This window comes from Grampus griseus (assembly GCF_964374135.1).
Source record: "Grampus griseus genome assembly, chromosome: 9".
Classification (NCBI taxonomy): Eukaryota; Metazoa; Chordata; class Mammalia; order Artiodactyla; family Delphinidae; genus Grampus; species Grampus griseus.
The window spans coordinates 71,065,629-71,089,245 of NC_139003.1; the positions used below are offsets into that span (position 1 = coordinate 71,065,629).

At 37.2% G+C, this 23,617-nt stretch overlaps 1 protein-coding gene across 2 annotated transcripts in view; it reads left to right on the forward strand.

The window, feature by feature from the left end:
• HDAC9 (histone deacetylase 9) overlaps positions 1 to 23,617 on the forward strand; it is a 577,220-nt gene that overhangs the window by 421,749 nt on the left and 131,854 nt on the right. For both annotated transcript variants that reach the window (XM_082662560.1, XM_082662561.1), the window contains one exon: positions 14,644 to 14,762. In XM_082662560.1, coding sequence (XP_082518686.1) covers positions 14,644 to 14,762 — 119 coding nt within the window. The remainder of the gene's footprint in view (positions 1 to 14,643; positions 14,763 to 23,617) is intronic.

The following is a 23,617-nucleotide window of genomic DNA, read 5'->3' on the forward strand; positions in this document are numbered from 1 at the left end:
GCATTGAATATCTTTTTCCATCCCCTCACTTTCAGTCTGAATGTGTCCCTAGGTCTGAGGTGGGTCTCTTATAGACAGCATATATATGGGTCTTCTTTTTGTATCCATTCAGCAAGCCTGTGTCTTTTGGTTGGAGCACTTAATCCATTCACGTTTAAGGTGATTATCGATATGTATGTTCCTATGACCATTTTCTTAATTCTTTAGGGTTTATTTTTGTAGGTCCTTTTCCTCTCTTGTGTTTCGCACTTAGAGAAGTTCCTTTAGCCTTCACTGTAGAGCTGGTTTCGTGGTGCTGAATTCTCTTAGCTTTTGCTTGTCTGTAAAGCTTTTAATTTCTCCATCCAAGCTGAATGAGATCCTTGCCAGGAAGAGTAATCTTGGTTGTACATTCTTCCCTTTCTTCACTTTAAGTCTATCGTGCCACTCCCTTCTGACTTATAGTGTTTCTGCTGAGAAATCAGCTGTTAACCTTATGGGAGTTCCCTTGTATGTTATTTGTCATTTTTCCCTTGCTGCTTTCAATAATTTTTCTTTGTCTTTAATTTTTGCCAGTTTGATTATTCTGTGTCTCGGTGTGTTTCTCCTTGGATTTATCCTGTATGGGACTTGCTGCGCTTCCTGGACTTGGTTGGCTATTTCCTTTTCCATGTTAGGGAAGTTTTTGACTATAATCTCTTCAAATATTTTCTTTGGTCCTTTCTCTCTCTCTTCTCCTTCTGGGACCCCTATAATGCAAATATTGTTGAATTTAATCTTGTCCCAGAGGTCTCTTAGGCTGTCTTCATTTCTTTTCATTCTTTTTTCTATATTCTGTTTCGCAGCAGTGAAATCCACCATTCTGTCTTCCAGGTCACTTATCCATTCTTCTGCCTCATTTATTCTGCTGTTGATTCCTTCTAGTGTAGTTTTCATTTCAGTTATTGTATTGTTCATCTCTGTTTGTTTGCTCTTTAATTCTTCTAAGCCTTTGTTAAACATTTCTTGCATCTTCTCAATCTTTGCCTCCATTCTTTTTCCGAGGTCCTGGATCCTCTTCACTATCATTATTCTGAATTCTTTTTCTGGGAGATTGCCTATCTCCGCTTCATTTAGCTGTTTTTCTGGGGTTTTATCTTGTTCCTTCACCTGGTATATAGCCCTCTGCCTTTTCATCTTATCTATCATTCTTTGAATGTGGTTTTTGTTCCACAGGCTGCAGGATTGTAGTTCTTCTTGCTTCTGCTGTCTGCCCCCTGGTGGATGAGGGTATCTAAGAGGCTTGATGGGAGGGACTGGTGGTGGGTAGAGCTGGCTGTTGCTCTGGTGGGCAGAGCTCAGTAAAACTTTAATCCACTTGACTGTTGATGGGTGGGGCTGGGTTCCTTCCCTGTTGGTTGTTTGGCCTGAGGCAACCCAACACTGGAGCCTTCCTGGGCTCTTTGGTGGGGCTAATGATGGACTCTGGGAGGGCTCACACCAAGGAGTACTTCCCAGAACTTCTGCTGCCTGTGTCCTTGTCCCCACGGTGAGACAGAGCCATTCCCCACCTCTACAGGAGACCCTCCAACACTAGCAGGTAGGTCCTGTTCAGTCTCCCCTGGGGTCACTGCTCCTTCCCCTGGGTCCCTACTTAGTGTGTGCCCTCCAATAGTGGAGTCTCTGTTTCCCCCAGTCCTGTAGAAGTCCCACAATCAATTCCCACTAGGCTTCAACGTCTGATTCTCTAGGAATTCTTCCTCCCGTTGCCGGACCCCCGGTTGGGAAGCCTGACACGGGGCTCAGAACCTTCACTCCAGTGGGTGAACTTCTGTGGTATAAGTGTTCGCCAGTCTGTGAGTCACCCACCCACCAGTTACGGGATTTGATTTTACTGTGATTGCACCTCTCCTACCATCTCATTGTGGCTTCTTTGTCTTTTATGGGGGTATCTTTTTTGTTGAGTTCCAGTGTCTTCCTGTCGATGATTGTCCAGCAGCTAGTTGTGATTGTCCAGTCATTTGTGTTCTAGCAAAGAAATACATGTACAAATCCTCAGTGGGCCCTCTTTATCATTTTCCTATGATATATATACTACTTTGGTCCTATGCCTGTCTATTTCTTTGTTTTACTTCCTTGCTTTGTAGAAGTACATTCCCAAGTGAATTATTCAGAAAGAGTATGTTGAAATGAAACTTCTGAGTCCTTACATGTCTTAAAGTATGTTTAACATACTTTAATCCTAGTATGTAATGGCTAGAAGTAGAATTAAAGATTAAAAATAATTTTCCCAGGCTTCCCTGGTGGCGTGGTGGTTGAGAGTCCTTCTGCCGATGCAGGGGACACGGGATCGTGACCTGGTCCAGGAGGATCCTACATGCCGCGGAGCGGCTGGGCCCGTGAGGCATGGCTGCTGAGCCTGCGCGTCCGGAGCCTGTGCTCCGCAACGGGAGAGGCCACAACAGTGAGAGGCCCGCGTACCGCAAAAAAAAAAAAATAATTTTCCCTCAGAATGTAAGGACATTCAGTGTTTCTGATTAGGAGTTTAATGCCAATCTCATTCTTCATCTCTTTTTGAGGATAACTTTTTTTTAAGGCTCTCTGGGGATTTGAAGTTTCATGAGAATATGTCTAAGTGTGTATATGTTGTTATACGTAGAGTTTGGCAGTGGTTAGACTTATCAAATCTGGAGACTTGAGTCATTCTTCAGTTCCTAAAATTATCTCCTGCTACTAGTTGAAAATTTTCTCCTCTCTCTTTCTCAGCATTCTCACGGACCCTATTATTCGAATACGAGACTTCTATATTGATCATTTATGTCTGTTTTCCCACTTGTCATTATATATTTTATCTGCTTCCTTTTACAAGGGACTACTTCAATTTTTACTTTTTCAGATACCTTACTAATTTATGCAATTGCAGTTTTATCTTTAAGTGCTTCCCTTGTTCTTTAATTGTTCTTTTTCATAACAGCATATCTGCGTTTTAGATAAAATGTTTTCTTGAATCTCTTTGAGATTATTTCTGTTCCTGAACTATCTCTGTTTTGTCCAGAGTTGTTTATGTTTATTTTAAACTTGTTTTTCTTCATAATATTGTGTCTCCTTGTATATGCTGGGATATTCCTAATTTGCCATTGATATTCATGAAAGTAGTAACTGGTATCAGTTTTCCCTGTGGTTGTGTAAATGGGTCAACTGGGAGCTCTGTGTCAGCCACTGTGGGATAGAGTGTATGGACCGCCAAATCCCTCTTAGGGTAGCATTCCAGAAGATGGCTCATGGTCTCTGTATCTTCCTAAATGAGTGTACGTGGGGGACAGTATCCACATTAGAGGGCTTGGCTTTCTCCAGATACATCCTTTTCTTAAGAAAGAATCATCTGAATGTTTTCCCTGGGTTGCTGGCATAGAGGAAAGGTAATTAAGGTGTTGAGCTATAGTCCTGGCCTCCTTAACCAGCTAACATTTTTAAATTTCTTGTTTTCAGTCCTGCCTCTTTTTCCTTCACCATACCTGTTTCTTCAGTGGGGTTCCTTTGCGTAGAGTGTCTCCCATCTCTTCTGTGGTAGGCTTCTTTTTGTTTCATTCTTTTAATATGCACCTTTTCTGGAATTTCCCTTTTCTGGAAGTTTACTTAAAATATCTGTTTGTTGACAACTCTCACATCCTCACTTTTTGTTATCCATCTATTCACTTTTTTGGATTCTGATACTTGGTAGCATTTTATTTTAAAATACTATTGGACTTACAGAAAAGTTATAAGAATAGCACAGAGTTCCTGTATGCCTTACACCCAGCTTCCCCTAATGTTAATACTTACATAACCACAGCACAATTATCAAAATTAAGAAATTAATATTTGTATAATACTGTTAGCTAAGCTACAGATTTTATATGGAACCGAAGTTTTCCCATGAATGTCCTTTTTCTGTTCCAGTATCCAATCCAGAGCCTTACGTTGCACTTAGATGTCATGTCTCCTTAGTCTCCTCCAATCTGTAGCAAGTCCTTAGTCTTTCCTGACCATGACTTTTAAAGTGTACTGGTCAGTTTGTTTTGTAAATAACCCTCAATTTGGGTTTGTTTGATATTTTCTCATTATTAGATTTGAGGTTGTATGTTTTTAGCAAGAATACTACAGAACTGATCTGACTATCTTAGGGAGTAGTGAGGTTAATATGTCTTATCACTAGAGATGTAAACCTTGATCACTTTATTATGACAATATCTTGGTCAAGTGCTTATTTTCTATTTCCCTCATTTCTTCTATACTTATTAGTTGAAAGTTTTCCTTAGGCAGAGCTATTTCTTCTTTTCTGTATTTATTCTATTATTTTTTAATCTCTGTAAGGATTCTTAGATACTTACTTGACTCTATGGCTTATAATCCAGTACTATCATTGTTTATTTTGCTCCTCAGATTGTCACAGCTTTGGCCATTGGGAGCTCTTTCACCTTGCCTTATATGCCCTGCTGACATGCCCCTATCTCTTTGAGCCTTTCATTGTTTTCTGTCACCAGAAGATATTCCAGAAATACTTTGTATTTTCCCTGACACAGGCCTGGAATCAACCACTTCTCCAGGGATCCCTGGATCCTTTTTTGTTGTTGTTTTTAACATTTTTATTGGAGTATAATTGCTTTACAATGGTGTGTTAGTTTCTGCTTTATAACAAAGTGATTCAGTTATACATATACATATACCCCCATATGCTTCCCTCTTGCATCTCCCTCCCTCCCACCCTCCATATCCCACCCTTCTAGCTGGTCACAAAGCACTAAACTGATCTCTCTGCTATGCGACTGCTTCGCACTAGCTATCCATTTTACATTTGGTAGTGTATATATCTCCATATATACACTAGAACTCTCTCACTTTGTCCCAGCTTATCCGTCGCCCTCCACGTGTCCTCAAGTCCATTCTCTAGTAGGTCTGCATCTTTATTCCCATCTTGCCCCTAGGTTCTTCATGACCTTTTTTTTTTTTTTAAGATTCCATATATATGTGTTAGCATACAGTATTTGTTTTTCTCTATCTGACTTACTTCACTCTGTATGACAAACTCGAGGTCCATCCACCTCACTAGAAGTAACTCAATTTCGTTTCTTTTTATGGCAGAGTAATATTCCATTCTGTATACATGCCACATCTTCTTTATCCATTCATCTGTTGATGGACACTTAGGTTGCTTCCATGTCCTGGCTATTGTAAATACAGCTGCAATGAACATTGTGGTACATGACTGTTTTTCAATTATGGTTTTCTCAGGGTATATGCTCAGTAGTGGGATTGCTGGGTTATATGGTAGTTATATATTTAGTTTTTTAAGGTATCTCCATACTGTTCTCCAGGTGGGTGTATCAATTTATATTCCCACCAACAGTGTATGAGGGTTCCCTTTTCTCCACACCCTCTCCAGCATTTATTGTTTGTAGATTTTTTGATGATGGTCCCTCTGACTGGTGTGAGATGATATCGCATTGTAGTTTTGATTTGCATTTCTCCAATGATTAGTGATATTGAGCATTCTTTCATGTGTTTGTTAGCAATCTATATACCTTCTTTGGAGAAATGTCTATTTAGGTCTTCTGCCCATTTTTGGATTGGGTTGTTTGTTTTTTTGGTATTGAGCTGCATGAGCTGCTTGTAAATTTTGGAGATTAATCCTTTGTCAGTTGCTTCATTTGCAAATATTTTCTCCCATTCTGAGGGTTGTCTTTTGGTCTTGTTTATGGTTTCCTTTGCTGTGAAAAAGCTTTTAAGTTTCATTAGGTCCCATTTGTTTATATTTGTTTTTATTTCCATTTCTCTAGGAGGTGGATCAAAAAGGATCTGTGATTTATGTCATAGAGTGTTATGTCTATGTTTTCCTCTAAGAGTTTGACAGTGTCTGGCTTTACATTTAGGTCTTTAATCCATTTTGAGTTTATTTTTCTAGGGAGTGTTCTAATTTCATTCTTTTACATGTAGCTGTCCAGTTTTCCCAGCACCACTTATTGAAGAGGCTGTCTTTTCTCGACTATATATTCTTGCCTCCTTTATCAAAGATAAGGTGACCATATGTGCGTAGGTTTATCTCTGGGCTTCCTATTGATCTATGTTTCTGTTTGATCTATATTTCTGTTTCTGTGCCAGTACAATACTGTCTTGATTACTGTAGCTTTGTAGTATAGTCTGAAGCCCAGGAGCCTGATTCCTCCAGCTCCTTTTTTCTTTCTCAAGACTGCTTTGGCTATTTGGGGTCTTTTGTGTTTCCATACAAATTGTGAAAATTTTTGTTCTAGTTCTGTGAAGAATGCCCGTGTTAGTTTGATAGGGATTGCGTTGAATCTGTAGATTGCTTTGGGTAGTAGAGTCATTTTCATAATGTTGATTCTTCCAATCCAAGAACATAGTATATCTCTCCATCTGTTTGTATCATCTTTAATTTCTTTCATCAGTGTCTTAATAGTATTCTGCATACAGGTCTTTTGTCTCCTTAGGTAGGTTGATTCCTAGGTATTATTCATTTTGTTGCAGTGGTAAATGGGAATGTTTTCTTAATTTCACTTTCAGATTTTTCATCATTAGTATATAGGAATGCAAGAGAATTCTGTGGATTAATTTTGTATCCTGCTACATTACCAAGTTCATTGATTATCTCTAGTAGTTTTCTGGTGGCATCTTTAGGATTCTGTATGTATAGTATCATGTCATCTGCAAACAGTGACAACTTTACTTCTTCTTTTCTGATTTGAGTTCCTTTTATCTCTTTTTCTTCTCTGATTGCTGTGGCTAAGCCTTCCAAAACTCTGTTGAATAATACTGGTGAGAGTGGGCAACCTTGTCCTGTTCCTGATCTTAGTGGAAATGGTTTCAGTTTTTCACCATTGAGGACAATGTTGGCTGTGGGTTTGTCATATATGGCCTTTATTATGTTGAGGAAAGTTCCTTCTATGCCTACTTTCTGGGGGGTTTTTATCATAAATGCGTGTTGAATTTTGTCAGAAGCTTTCTCTGCATCGATTGAGATGATCATATGGTTTTTCTCCTTCAGTTTGTTAATATGGCGTATCACATTGATTAATTTGCGTATATTGAAGAATCCTTGCATTCCAGGGATAAACCCCACTTGATCATATTGTATGATCCTTTTAATGTGCTGTTGGAATCTGTTTGCTAGCATTTTGTTGAGGATTTTTGCATCTATGTTCATCAGTGATATTGGCCTGTAGTTTTCTTTCTTTGTGACATCTTTGTATGGTTTGGTATCAGGGTGATGGTGGCCTTGTAGAATGAGTTTGGGAGTCTTCCTCCCTCTGCTATATTTTGCAAGAGTTTGAGAAGATTAGTTGTTAGCTCTTCTCTAAATGTTTGATAGAATTCGCCTGTGAAGCCATCTGGTCCTGGGCTTTTGTTTGCTGGAAGATTTTTAATCACAGTTTCAATTTCAGTGCTTGTGATTTGTCTGTTTATATGTTGTATTTCTTCCTTCAGTCTTGGTAGTTGTGCATTTCTAAGAATTTGTCCATTTCTTCGAGGTTGTCCATTTTCTTGGCATATAGTTGCTTGTAGTAATCTCTCATGAGCCTTTGTATTTTTGCAGTGTCACTTGTTACTTCCCCTTTTTCATTTCTAATTCTATTGCTTTGAGTCCTCTCCCTCTTTTTCTTGATGAGTCTGGCTAATGGTTTATCAATTTTGTTTATCTTCTCAAAGAACCAACTTTTAGTTTTATTGATCTTTGCTATCATTTCCTTCATTTCTTTTTCATTTATTTCTGATCTGATCTTTATGATTTCTTTCCTTTTGCTTACTTTGGGGTTTTCTTGTTCTTCTTTCTCTGAATGCTTTAGATGTAAGCTTAGGTTGTTTATTTGAGATGTTACTTGTTTCTTAAGGTAGGATTGTATTGCTATACACTTCCCTTTTAGAACTACTTTTGCTGCATCCCGTAAGTTTTGGGTCATCGTGTTTTCATTGTCATTTGTTTTTAGGTATTTTTTGATTTCCTCTTTGGTTTCTTCAGTGATCTCTTGGTTATTAAGTAGTGTATTGTTTAGCCTCCATGTGTTTGTTTGTATTTTTTACACATTTTTTCCTGTAATTGATATCTAATCTCATAGTGTTTTGGTCAGAAAAGATACTTGATACAATTTCAATTTTCTTAAATTTACCAAGGCTTGATTTGTGACCCAAGATATGATCTATCCTGGAGAATGTTCCATGAACACTTGAGAAAATGTGTATTCTGTTGTTTTTGGATGGAATGTCCTATAAATAATAATTAAGTCCATCTTGTTTAATGTATCATTTAACGCTTGTGTTTCCTTATTTATTTTCATTTTGGATGATCTGTCCATTGGTGAAAGTGGGGTGTTAAAGTCCCCTACTATGATTGTGTTACTGTCGATTTCCCCTTTTATGACTGTTAGTATTTGCCTTATATATTTAGGTGCTCCTATGTTGTGTGCATAAATATTTACAATTGTTATATCTTCTTCTTGGGCTGATCCCTTGATCATTATGTAGTGTCTTTCTTTGCCTCTTGTAATAGTCTTTGTTTTATAGTCTATTTTGTCTGATAGTAGAATTGCTACTCCAGCTTTCTTTTGATTTCCATTTGCATGGAATATCTTTTTCCATCCCTTCACTTTCAGTCTGTATATGTCCCTAGGTCTGAAGTGGGTGTCTTGTAGACAGCATATATACAGGTGTTGTTTTGATCCATTCAGCCAGTCTGTGTCTTTTGGTTGGAGCATTTAATCCATTTACATTGAAGGTAATTATCGATATGTATGTTCCTATTACCATTTTCTTAATTGTTTTGGGTTTGTTATTGTAGGTCTTCTCCTCCTCTTGTATTTCCTGCCTAGAGAAGTTCCTTTAGAATTTGTTATAAAGCTGGTTTGATTGTGCTGAATTCTCTCAGCTTTTGCTTGTCTGTAAAGGTTTTAATTTCTCCATCAAATCTAAATGAGATCCTTGCTGGGTAGAGTAATTTTAGTTGTTCGTTTTTCCCTTTCATCACTTGAAATCTGTCGTGCCACTCGCTTCTTTTGTTTGTTTGTTTTTTGAGTATGCGGACCTCTCACTGTTGTGGCCTCTCCAGTTGTGGAGCACAGGCTCCGGACGCGCAGGCTCAGCGGCCATGGCTCACGGGCCCAGCCGCTCTGCGGCATGTGGGATCTTCCCGGACCGGGGCACAAACCCGTATCCCCTGCATCGGCAGGCGGACTCTCAACCACTGCGCCACCAGGGAAGCCCTGCCACTCCCTTCTTGCTTGCAAAGTTTCTGCTGAAAGATCAGCTGTTAAACTTATGGGGATTCCCTTGTATGTTTTTTGTCCTTTTTCCCTTGCTGCTTTTAATATTTTTTCTTTTTACTTACTTTTTGATAGTTTGGTTAATATTTGTCTTGGTGTGTTTCTCCTTGGATTTATCCTGTATGGGTCTCTCTGTGCTTCCTGGACTTGATTAACTATTTCCTTTCCCATATTAGGGAACTTTTCAACTATAATCTCTTCAAATATTTTCTCTGACCCTTTCCTTTTCTCTTCTTCTGGGACCCCTATAATTTGCATGTTGGTGCATTTAATGTCCCAGAGGTCTCTGAGACTGTCCTCAATTCTTTTCATTCTTTTTTCTTTATTCTGCTCTGCAGTAGTTATTTCCACTATTTTATCTTCCAGGTCACTTATTCCTTTTTTCTGCTTCAGTTATTCTGCTATTGATCCCTTCTAGAGAATTTTTAATTTCATTTATTTTGTTGTTCATCATTGTTTGTTTGCTCTTTAGTTCTTCTAGGTCCTTGTTAAATGTTTCTTGTATTTCCTCCATTCTATTTCCAAGATTTTGGATCATCTTTACTATCATTATTCTGAATTCTTTTTCAGGTAGACTGCCTATTTCTTTTTCATTTGTTAGGTCTGGTGTGTTTTTACCTTGCTCCTTCATCTGTTTTGTGTTTCTTTGTCTTCTCATTTTGCTTAACTTACTGTGTTTGGGGTCTCCTTTTCGCAGGCTGCAGGTTCGTAGTTTCCGGTTTTTTGTGTCTGTTGCCAGTGGCTAAGATTGATTCAGTGGGTTTTGTAGGCTTCCTAGTGGAGGGAACTAGTGTCTTTGTTCTGGCTCATGAGGCTGGATCTTGTCTTTGTGGTGGGCAGGCCCATGTCTGGTGGTGTGTTTTGGGGTGTCTGTGACCTTATTATGATTTTAGGCAGCCTCTCTGCTAATGGATGGGGTTGTGTTCCTGTCTTGCTACTTGTTGGGCATAGGGTGTCCAGCACTGTAGCTTGCTGGTCATTGTGTGGAGCTGAGTCATGGCGTTCAGATGGAGATCTCTGGGAGATTTTCGCCGTTTGATATTATATGGAGCTGGGAGGTCTCTGGTGGACCAGTGTCCTGAACTTGCCTCTCCCACCTCAGAGGCACAGCCCTGACACCTGGCTGGAGTGCAAAGAGCCTGTCATCTACACAGCTCAGACTTTTGGGAGGTCTGAGGTCTTCTGCCAGCTTTCAGTAGGTTTTCTGTAGGAGTTGTTCCACATGTAGATGTATTTCTGATGTATTTGTTTTGAGGAAGGAGATCTCCATGTCTCACTCCTCCGCCATCTTGAAGCTCCTCCCCTGGATCCTTTTTTTGCAGATTGTTGCTAACTGTACTGTTTGCTACTGTGCTGTCATTGCTTTTAGGAAATGCGTAATAACCCATACATACACACATATCTAAAGGTTTTTCTGGGTCTGTTTGCCTGATATATATTTAAAGCCATGAGTTCATTTTTTTTTTTTTGTGGTACACAGGCCTCTCACTGTTGTGGCCTCTCCCATTGCGGAGCACAGGCTCCGGACACGCAGGCTCAGCGGCCATGGCTCAGAGGCCCAGCCACTCCGCGGCATGTGGGATCTTCCCGGACCAGGGCACGAACCCGTGTCCCCTGCATCGGCAGGTGGACTCTCAACCACTGTGCCACCAGGGAAGCCCCCATATGTATATTTTTATAATTTTCTTCCAGTGGGATATTGGGAAATAATGAGGGACTAACACATATGCTTTGTTTGCTGTGTTTTACCATAAAATCCAATAATTCAGATAAAATATTAAATAAATGCCTTTGAGGATTTGTTCTATTTAAGAAAAATTATATTATTTTCCCCACTCAGTACTCCCAATATATTTTCAGTCTTTCAAACATGATAGATCTTTTGAATAAAAATCAATCTAGACTAACATAAAAAGAAGAGTACAAACACTTCCACGTACATTGCTAAAATACTTGCCACAATAAGGAGATCTGTGGAGTCTTAGTCTCATCAGTTTATCAGAGAACTGAGTATTAAAGAGTTTAATACTAACAATGGGAAAATAAATAAGTTTCAGTTCAAAATTTAGCACATCTTTAAGCCAAACAGTATTTGCAAGATGGTAGACACTGAATCCATACTTGTTAAAATGCCTGAATGAACCTTATCAATATCACCACCAATAAGCGCCTGTTATCATAGAGTTCTTCAATATCCAGAATCTGTTGTAGCATAGCATTACACAACTCTTATAATCATGCATCATTGACTCATTCAACAAACAGCTACTACTCGGACACAATTCTAAGCATGTATGTTTTTAAATGGAAGGAGTTTATCAAGTGATGTATTGTTTTTCAAATTTTCCATTTTTCCTTATTTTTTGGAGTGAATTCAAGTGTATAGGATTAGTCTTGTGAAATAGAGCATTTTGAAAGCCTGTGTGAAATTGTAAAATCCACGTTTGTATATTCAGGAATAACATACATAACAAATGTGGTATTTGCTTCAGACAGAAACTAGTGGATTCTGTATATTTGGAGATATGTGGCGTATCTCCAAATAAACATATTTCCTCTGTAAGTGGGTAAGGTCTTTATTAACAAAATAGTTGCATTGGAATTAAAACCAACTCCAGTCCATATCAAATTTCCAATTGCAGACCAAATTTCTATTTTGTTCTAAGGTTAGATCTTTTTTTTTAAATTATGGGAAAAATGGACATTTATAAAAATGTTTTGTTGGAGGGAATGGTTTGTGTCTCATTCTCTTTTTTAGTTTATGCCTTCATTTTGATGGAGGCATCCAATACCTTCCTTTGATAATGTTTGTGGGAGATAATATCTTTTTGTTTGATATTTTAAATATCTGAAACACTATTATCTACTCAGTTTTGCAGCTTGGATGTATATGAGATTATAATTTTTAAAATATTTTCCTTAGACTTTCCTTCATAACATAATTTCCTAAATGAGTCCTTCAGGTTTCTTGCCTATTTTTCACATCTCCGTTTTATGTTGTACTTTCTGAGAGAATTTGTCAACTTTATCTTCTAAAAAGTCTATTACACATTTTGTTTGCTGTTTCTTCTTTTTCTTAATAGCACCCTCTTTTCATTTCATAGATGTATTATGTCTTTGAGGATAATCAAAATTTCTGTAATTACAGTCTCTTCCCTGCATTTTCTCTTGTTTGCAGAGTTCCCTTTCATTTATTCATTTGTTTGCATGTTACTTGTCTTTCATGCTAGAAACTTTCTTCACACAGTCCATCATATTTGAGAAAGGGGCATTGAAAAGATAAGTGAGAGCTCTGTCTAACTGAGGGGGCCTTTTTGACTGGTGAATTCACTATAGGAAAATAGAGGAAAAAACCTGACTGTTGGTCTGAGTGACTCAGAAATGTCAGTCTCTCTAGGTATTTTCTCTTTGGCCAGTTTGTTCCTCCAGGAAGACAGAGAAAAGTTAGCTTGCTTTTTGTGGCTCCCTCTCTGCAGATTTACACTTATGCTTCAGCTTTCCCCTCTGTACATCATCTGTAAATTTCCCATATTCTAAAATTATGTTTGCAGACCTTGTCTCCTGTTCTATCTTTGTCTTTCAAAAATATATACATATATATTTTATATCCATATGTAGAGGGAAGCCTTTATGGAGAAGGTAGTAAGTGAGCTGTGCCTTGAAGGATGTTTACCCTTCAATTAATCTTACAAGTATAGATTGACTGGGGAGAAAGAATAGTAGGGGAGGAAATCTTCCAAAGAGAGGGAAAGGAGGTGGAAAACTATAATGCATGGTTACTGTAATGCATATGACTGAAGGGACAGCATTGCTTAATCATCTACCTCCATATTTTCCTAAGAGTGTAGTGTTTGTTCTCTAAGATTGTACATAGGATTAATCAAGCTAAATAGATGGAGTACCTTGGTAAAACACTCTTGATTCTTTGAGACAATTTATTCCAACATCTAATAGTCCAACCACATACATAACATGGCTATTTCACACATATGAAAAGTAGTGACTTCATAACTTGTGACACTTTTGTAAAAAATTATTGGTATTATTAGGAAGGAACAGTATTGAATATCTCTCCTGATAATGTATTAGAGATTCTTAATTTTGCTGAAGAGTAAAATAATGAAGTGGTACATGGTAAACAAAATTAAATTTTCACTTGCACAGTTGGGCCAATTCAGGTATAAGTAGCTTTCCAAATGTTGGCAAGGCTATCGTGGAAGTCACTTATGTGTACATTTATGATTTTGAAGGATTGAACTTTTATACTTTTATGACAGTAGTACAGTTATGAAAGATATTTAATTCATTTTTATCTCTATGTAGGTAAGTTTCAAATAAGTTTTTATTTTATAACGTGAACAACTTCTTGTTTACATGCAAAAAGATTTAAGTATAAAACTAATATGTGGTCATTGTAAAAAATATGGGAAATTTGCAAATATACAAAAGTTAGAAGAACTTAATTATGTCATCGTTCAACGATAGCTATTTTAATATTTGGTCTAGTTGTTTCTCTCAAACACACAAAAGAGAACTTACTAATTTTTAAATTCACGGTAGTGTGAACTATTCCCATTTCATTAAATAGTCTTTGAAATTTTGAATTTAAATGATGGCACACTGGTCTTGAAGCCTGCAGCAAAAAACCATTTGGTTTTATAAAGCCCAGTAGCATCCACTAGTCATTCTCTCTCAGATCCAGCTCTGAGGAGGAAGGGGTTAGGGAAGGCTGAGAAGGCTGAGGAGGTAAGTGCTGAAGTGTCTGAGTGGGACCAGCAGGGGCTGCTGTCAGGGATGAGACTGCCACATTCCTGGTGTCTCTGACCTTGGACTCGCGTAACATTATAATCTGGATTCTATTAAAGGAATTTCGTGTTTTTCCTTTGCAAGAGTCACCCCCTACCACGACAAACATTTTAAAATGTTTCTTAAAAAAAGTTGGAAAAGCAACTTTTTCCCAAAAGAAATTTATAGTTCAAATTTACACCAAGTTCTCACTAACTGGAGCAAGCCGGGTTTTCACTAAAGCTTCGACTTTCCTCTGTAAAACATTAGTCACTCCCTTGGAAGAAGCAGTTTTTTATAGGCAGTGGGATAAAACAGCCACAGATGTTCATGTAATATGACGGGCTTTAGAATGTACCTGCAAAGCATTTTTTTTTTAATTTGGAGAAAAAAAGACTGAATTGGGATGCTAAAATAACAGTGATTCAGTGTTAAGAAAATGATGTTTTTGGTCCATTCAAATAGTGTTTTCTTTTCCCCTTTTCTTCATTCTTGGGATGTTCTTGAGGTTGTACCAAGTCATTTTCACTGCACAATTTTTAAAGGTATTTGCCATTCCCATGGGTAACTGGTTGCCTTTTTTACCGTGCAGGACTATAGTGAAGCCTGTGGCCAAAGAGTTTGATCCGGACATGGTCCTGGTTTCTGCTGGATTTGATGCATTAGAAGGCCACGCCCCTCCTCTGGGGGGCTACAAAGTGACAGCAAAATGTAAGTAATAGACAGCATTTTTTACATGTGAATAGTAACTTAGGTGAGACTTTCAAAAATGATTTTAGATGGTGTTCACTGCTTTGTCAGATTCATTCCTCTGTAGAAATTGGTCTTTAAGAAAAGCAAAGTTAAATCATTTCCTTTGGTGGGCTTGAAGGGACATTTCAGAACCTTTGGTTTTTCAGGAGTTGTGTTTTGCTATTTAAAGGCAGAAGTGATAGGGCTTCTGTTTAAAATATGTTAAATGACTTGAGAGGTCTAGAAAAGCTACTGGGCTTTTGCAAGTAGAATGGAAGTCACTGCATTTATTTCATTGTATATGGGGTAGAAATAGCAGTTTCCCAATAATGCTATGCTCTTCTAGGTTTTAATACAAAAGTGTAGTTCCCCTTGCTCAGAGGTTCTGTACCTGCCTATGGGCAATGATCAGGATCTCTACTGGTATTCTGTTGTTGTGCAAAGGTTAACTTTTTGGCTGTATTCCTTAGCAGCTAGACACCAAATGAACAAATGAATTTTGTGTCATATTGTATTTGAATAACATGACCTAATGGAATCTGGTATAAAGAGTCTTTCTTTAAGAAGAATTTCCGTGCTCTCCGAGTATGAAAACAAGGCATATGTATAGTCCACACATGCAGATGTATGCTGGCACTCTGGATATATATTTTTAAAAAAAGATGAAGGAAAAAAAGCAAAATTACACCAAGAATAGTATCCACTATTGTGTATTTTAGTGGGGGTTGAAAAGAAACAAACTGAAAACAACCCAAATAGTTTTAAGTGAGAGAGATGTGTTTGGAGCTAATGTGTTTTATTAATTTGAAAAGAACCAAAGAACCAGTATTATGCCAGCCTTTGTTTTAAATTGGCTTTACATGTGACAGAGTTTTCTGCACTTTAATTCTTCCAGTAACGTTGTTAGGTAGTAGCTATTTTTAACATCTGTTATTTACTCAGCGTTCTTGGTGCCTTGTTGTCTATTGAAAATATATTGAAAGAGGCAGCTCTACAAACACAAACAAAGCATAATTCACAATTTTGGTAAAATTGAATAGAGAGGTGTTTGTTCACATCCCATATCTTTATTATCCTTTTTCTTTGTGGAATCCCCCTCATATGGAAGTCAGTCTTTTCACTGCAGATAAACCTCATTTGGGTCAAGACTGGTGAATAGTTTACTTTAAATAAAGGGGAAAAAAATCCTTGTACCCTAAATTGAGAAAAACCCAAACAATAGAAAACACATGGAGCAAAGATGGAAATCTAGAAAAGGTGTCCTTTGCCATTAAATCCAAGAATCTCCCTCAGAGGGAGGAATGTCTATATTTGGATCTTTCTCCCTGCCAAGGGGAAAAGTTGTAACAAGTCTGAACTAGCTGGAAGGAACTAATCTTTTTGTTTGCTTGTTTATTTGTTCATGTTTTGCCAAGTCAAATTCAAACTCAAATCTCAAATGTCATCTTGGAAGTTTCTACCTCTTGTTAGCTTTAATACAATGCACCAAGACCTTCTTTATGTTGTGTTTCCTTTATAATTTGGGGGGATGCTCTTCGTTGTTTTCTATCCCAGGATAAGTTTATCTATAATTTCTCCAGTCCCCTCCCCAATCTATTTCTTCTCTTTTTTGTCTTTTCTATTCAACAGAACATTGCTTCCTTACTAGCTGACTTGTTTCCTAAGAAAAACACAGATACAAATTTTAAAAATTGACCCTTTATTGAGTATATGCAGTTTAATAAGGAAAAGATAGACAATGAGGAGAGGCAATCTTAGAACCCAAAGAGGCTGTGGTAAAGGCTATCTAAAACAGTTCACGTATTTCATAGATGAGAAAATGAATTTATTTTACCATCTGAAATACTTGGGGTTTAAACCCAAGTGCTTATCCTGAATTTGTAGTTAGATGAAATTGCATAAGCTTTTACTGGATGTTTTCCACAAAGAAAAACGTTTCATAAAATGCATGAGAATAGGGGCTTCCCTGGTGGCACAGTGGTTGAGAGTCCGCCTGCCGATGCAGGGGACGTGGGTTCGTGCCACGGTCCGGGAAGATCCCACATGCCGTGGAGAGGCTGGGCCCGTGAGCCATGGCTGCTGAGCCTGCGCGTCTGGAGCCTGTGCTCCACAACGGGAGAGGCCACAGCAGTGAGAGGCCCGCATACCGCAAAAAAAAAAAAAAATGCATGAGAATAGAGAACTTGTGTGCACACTACAGAGGCCATTTTGGTGCCCAGGACCCTTAACCACAAGCAGTCTGTGACAGACACCGACTAGTTCCATGCTACTTAAATGAAAAACAGCAGGACATCATATATGAGCAACTTTTTGTATAGATCATCTCATGCAGGTCTCAGTTTGCCAGCTATATTTTCTAGAGATGCTGCCATCCTAACTGGGTAGAGGTTAGGATTACTGGACCACTGTATAGTTATTCCCCAAATAGCACACACCTGGGTCTCTTTTTTTTTCCTTTCTAACCACCTGTCAAATGCATTTATATTGCTTTGGTCTGGACAGACAATTAATATTGGTCCTTCACTGTCCTATGCCAGAAGTCATTCTCCATTTGAGGGGAGTCCCAAAATGAGGCTAGAAATGGGCTAAAACCTAAAGTAAAAAGCAGGTAGAAATGAAAGAAACACATTTCTTTCCCATTCCTGCAAAACCCACCCTTGCCCGAAGTAGAATGTTTAAGGATTTTAGAGAGTAGTTTGGAGGATACTGTCTTGTCAGAGATGCCAAAATTTTGTCTTAGCACATTGAATAAATCCTCTAAAAAACTTTTGTTTGATAGTTCTGAAAGGAAAAGATAAGTCAAAATGAAAGTGTTTTTGTTTTTAAACATCTAATTAATTCCCTGATTTTTTTTAAGTATTGGTTGATACTTTGACAAAAGTCTCAGCTCACATATAGAGGTAATTTAAAATTAAAGTTGATTCTTGGCTGGTAGTATTTTTCTTCCTCTTTTCTCCTCTCATCTCTTCACATATTGAACGTTCTTTGCTGTGAGAGTAGAATACAAATATTCAGATTTGTTTGTGCTGAAGTTTTAAATAAATTAGCTTAATTAGTTGTTTGAAATCTATGCTGTTCTTCCAATTAACCACCAAGATTAAGGCCCAAGCTGAATGGAATGAGTATCTTTGTGTCCTACCCTAAACCTTACATCAAACTTTACCTTAAAGTTATCAGCTTACCTTTTTAAATACTCTTGTTTGGATCTTGGAACTGTCTTCAGGTTACAGTTTAAGAAGTGTGGCATAAAACAACTAAGTGCCATGTTCAAACAGTAAAATTGAGTAAAATTGATTCACCATATTGCAGCACCCCCTGGCTTAACAGTGTTGTCACCATTAAAAAAAAAGTTTTAGTTCAAATTCATTTTACAACAAAACATACTTCTTCTTTCTTTTCAATACATCTGTATATTTTCTGTTTTCCATGGCTTCAGGTAGTGAACTCATATGTGCAAATTGCTTTTATCGTGTAAGAACTTTCCTTTCTTTGGAATAATGCAAAAATCATTGTGAGATGATAGCCATGTGTGATTAAAAAAAACAAACACATGCTCTTTTTATAAACAGAGAGTAGTTTTATAGTCCTTGAGATAGAAACCACTTCCCTCAGCCAATACACAAGTGTTATTTTGACAAACAAAGAATAGATAATAGTTGGGGAAAAAATCAAATAACATGTCTTAGAGTTTTGAATTACCATCTTCTCCTTGATAGAATGTTTTATTCTTTTGAGTGACCCTCTCATTCCTTTTTCCCTTGTGGAATGTCTGTCAGGGAGATACACTATTGTGGGGCAGATACCTGTCTAATTGAATTGGTACTTAGCTGTGAGTTAATCTCGGGGAAGGACAAAAATTCCTTCATTGGTTAATTCTCCAGAAATAAGTCTCTAAGAAGTTGAGTGCTAAGCCAGTCAACAAATCAGTGCCAGGAGACAAGTTCGTTAAACATATGAGGCGATGCTGATCTACTTCATCTGCTAATGATGGATGTTTGTGCTTCTCTCGTGCGTATTCAGGAGGGTCTGTTTCACAGTGTCCTCTGCCATGCATTTTATTTGTCCATAGAATTGAAGGCAGACTGAGCCAGAAGTATAAGTAGATTTTCATTTTTACTTGTTCTTCCCTCACTAATGATTCTGCTTTTACCTTAAAATGTCCATGGCTGTCTGAGGTCTCTAATTTTCTCCCCATTATCAAAGCCTGTAAAGGACTTGATCATATTCACCGTGTGTTTTATTACCCGATTATACTTTTTTAAATGAGTACATTCCAGCTAGTGTGTTAGTTCTGTTTGGCAGTTGAATCTTTTATTATTTTTCTGCAATTGTGGCAACAATGGTTTGTCTTCTCATAATAGAATTTCAGGCCACAGCAAACAGGTGTGGAGAAAAGAAGTGTCTGGAAGACACCTACCAAATGTCACTTCATGAAAGATCAACCTTAAACTTGAACTGCTTCTGTTCTTTTATATTAGGGTGGAAATTGGGGGAATATCATGCTGGTTGATTATTCAAAGTATCCTCCCATCCATCTATCATCAGATTAACCTCTGTTATATACTTCTGTGCTGTGTCCTCAGAAGCTGGACCAGCACCTGGCACATAGTCTAAGTAACTTTATTATTTCTTTTTAATGAGTAAAGGCAAAATGAACCCATGATTTCTTAGCTAACTCAGACCCTTTCTTCCAGTATATTTGATGCTACTTGAATTGGGAGTTCATGATTATTTTTGGTTTTGCTGTCCCTCTATCACTGCTACTTATTTCCAGGTCTTAGACTACATATTCATAACTCCTATAATATTTTAATGAACACAGCCCTGTGTTTCTGACAATGGTCACTTATTCAATATTTCTTTTAATAGAAATATTATTGAAAATATTGTAAATATTAAATGGGAAGTAATGATTTCCTTAATAATGGGCCTTGGGCAGAAGCACTGAGTATTAAAAACTGCTAGAATCTAGATGGTGAGAAAACTCATTTCATCTCTCCTCAGAAAAACAGGACAGGGGGAGAGTGACTCCTTTAAATAATATACCTGAAATAAGTGTGAAAAAATATGGGAGAGTGCAGAAGAGCTCGTTTGGGGGGGTCAGAAGCTCTATGTTTAAATCTCAACTTTGTTCCTAATTAATTTTGTAATCAAGTTAGTTTCTTAATCAGCCAAAAAAAAAAAAGTAGGAGAGTAGGGAAATAATTATACTTACAACATAAGGAATGAATGATTAAGCATTGTGAGGTAATAGTTTTGAATTTTATTGTGGATATCATTTCAACAATTCTAAACATTCAACAGAAGTCTGAGATTTTAGATGAGGTATTTGAACACAAAATACACAACGCAAATGTAAGAAGAATTTTATACTCTTATTTGAACAAAATGGTCAGAATGGTCCTAGGAAGCTATTCAGGATTCTAGGTGAATAAAAAGCATATGTCCATTCAGTTAAAAGTCAGGTTAGGAGGAGAAGTACCTTTGTCTCACATTTTCGTATCCACATGCATTCTCACATTGTAATTAGTCTGGGGCAATTGGAATAAATTACGATTCTTTTTTGAAAAATGAGACATCATTATTTTGTAGTGAGGATAACTCAGGCACTGCCTGCCTAAAAACTCTGCAGTTTGTCTTGGTATATTGAGGTGTGCTTGGATCTTGACATTATTAATATGCTGATGCAGAAGAAATTATCCAGTGGTGCATTTTTAGCAACTGAACTATCTGAAACACAGTTAAGAATCAGAAAACAGAAGAACTTCTGAAATGCAAAAATTGATGCAGAAGGTCCACTTATAAATGTATAGACATACCTTCTTGCTCTTACTGAGATTCTGCTTAATTCTTTGTGTATATAACTAGCATACTTGATTATCTAATTTTCCAACTGATGCAAATTTAAGCAATAGTTTGGAAGTAGAGGTAGATGAATGGATGGTGGGCATATTTCTGTCTCAGACGTTCTTAAATTTGAGTTTGCAGGCCTCCTGGGAATCCATGGATAGAATTCATGGGGCTCATGAACTTGGATGGGAAAAAATTACATTATTTTTACTAATCCTGCCCCTTATTAGCTGTATGAATTTAGGAATGTATTTTCTCCCGTTATAAATATAGGCAACAAACCATAGCGATATCAGTAAAATAGGTAGCCTTGTCGCCAATAGAAATGGCAGCTGTTTTCATATCACTTTACTGTTGTGTAGATATTTCCAATGATCAGTTATTCTCACCATTACTTTGAAGTGATGATATATGTCAGACCAGCTGCTCAATTAGTTCTTTGATGCAGTAATATAGAATTAGATGTATTACACCATGGCTTTCCTCCATATTTTGGTAGCTCCTTTCTATAGTAGTTTATTTTGTTTTCTGTGTACTTTATTGTGTACATTTTAAAACATTCTGAGAAGGGGTCCATAGGCTTCACTTCAGACACACACACACACTCAAGCACACACACACACACACGATCTTTACCTTGAAGCAGAGAATAGTTTGTCTCTTTCTACTTGCTGATTTGCTTCTCCCATTATGCCTGGCATAATTATTTTGTTATATATTACTGAACTTTGAAGTAGACGATAAAAAAAAAATGAATGTTCAGTTTTTCCAGAGATTTCTTATCTGTAAAACAAACTTCAGATATGTGTTGCAGGGCAAGCTAATCTTCATATCTCATAACTGGAAGTCACACCGACATTATAAACATCATATCAAGGATTTGCACATTGATATGTCATCATTTTAGAGAGAATAAACTAGTGTAGTTTGGGAAATTAGAAATTTTGTCTAAAATCATACATCCATTCTAAATATATTTCATTTTGGGCGATTTAAAAGATGTATAATACAGAGAATTATATAACAACTTTATTACTTCCACTATTCAGAATTGGCAGCAGCTAAATATTTTTATTATGTTTACTCCAAATCTTTTGTTTATAAAAGAAATAAAAATTGCAGATGAGTGAGGACTTCCCTTTAATCACTGAATCACTGTCTCTAAGTCTTATTCCCATTCCCCTCATAACCACTGTCATAATTTGTATACTTTCCTGTACATACATGCGCACACACACACACACACACACACACTTGCACACAAACACACACTATACAATATTATTTTAGTGAGTATGGTTTTTAATTTACCATATATAGCAAAAGGTAAGTATTTACATTATTCTGTACATATAGTTTAAGGAAGTTGCTTTTTTTCACTTTTAATATCTTTGTTTTGACATATGCTCATGAATGTTTATATATCCTTTTAATTTCTCTGTACTGGGCCATTATGGACAGACACCATAGTGTACGTTATCTGTCCTCCTATCAATGGACCTTTACATTGTTTCCAGGTTCTATTGTGAATAGTGTGGAAGTGAACATCCCTTCACAAGTCTCCTGTTGCCTGGATGTTACCTTACCTGACTTTTCTAGTCAGTTTGGGCTTCTGTCTCTTTTTCAGTATGAAGCACTTACAAACATGGAGGGAGGCAGCTGAAGAAGGAAGGAATGCCTTCTACCTTCCATAACTATTCCTCAAACTGCAGTACATGTCCTTTGTCTCACAACCACATACACCCACCAAATCTGCTCTTTCCTCTTCTCTTTACCATTTTACACTTTGTATATACACCCCTTCCTTTCAAGTTAAAATTGGCAGAGAGGCTATTGGGTACTAAAATTCTTCAAGTCTCATCCGAACTTTAATGGGCTAGAAATCATGTGATAGATAAAATATTATAATTTTAAGGTGTTTTTAAGCAGTACTTTGGGAATTAAATTTAAATCGAAAAGATGGGCTACTCAAAGCCCATCTGACTGGCTATGCTGTGAATGACTGGAGGGCACCATGGCTCTGAGGTTGAAAGCACAGGCTGGTCATCCAGTAGACAAGTCATAATCCTGGCCTGGGCCCTTAGGAACACCACAGGAATGTCATTTCAACGTCTTGAAGATTGTTTTCTTACCTGGAAAAGGAACGTTAATTTCGTTCTGGCAGTGTTGTTTTTATTGTTGGTACAGTAATAATACCTACTGGAAATCATTGAGTGTTTACTCTGTGCTAGGCACTGTACACAATACTTCCCTGCATTTTCTCATTTCATTTTTATGATTAAATGAGATAATATATATGAAGCACTCTTTTGTTTTATACCCTGCAATCATGGATTTTACAGTCACATAACTTCCAAATTTAAAAAAAAGTGACAGAAAAATTAAGTGACTTGCTCACAGAGCTGAGGAATAACAAAACCACACCTTGATCTCATGTCTTTTAACTTCCAGCTCAGCATATTTTCCACTTGGCTCAATGGGTTATTAAAAATATCCCAGATAAATAAGGAGAGTTTTTAATTACTGTAGAAGCTTATTCCAAATTGAGAAAATACAGAAAAAATAAAAGGAAATTTTCACAACAAAAATGTTCTTATTTAAATAAAATTCTCCAAGTCAAAAAAGTAACCAGAGCTCTTTTAACATATGGGAGCTTACCATTTTGCAGACCGTGTGCACTGTTTCTCATGAAGCTTTCTGTGCAAGAACTAGTTAGGGACTCATTTTGTCTTTGGCTCAAAATTTCTGCATACCAGTACATCTCTTTGTTGTGCTCTTAAGCAAGTACATTGCCCCCTGCAAAGACAGGGGGAAGTGGATTTACAGGACATTTATATTCAGAAATGCCTTATGCAACACGGCTTCCTTATATGTAACTAACAGTCATTATAATAAGCAGCATGGTTAATTAAGAAGGGAAAATGTCAGCATATAAAAAATTACAAATCTTAGATTTGGGAATGATTTTATTTTTAAATGACAAG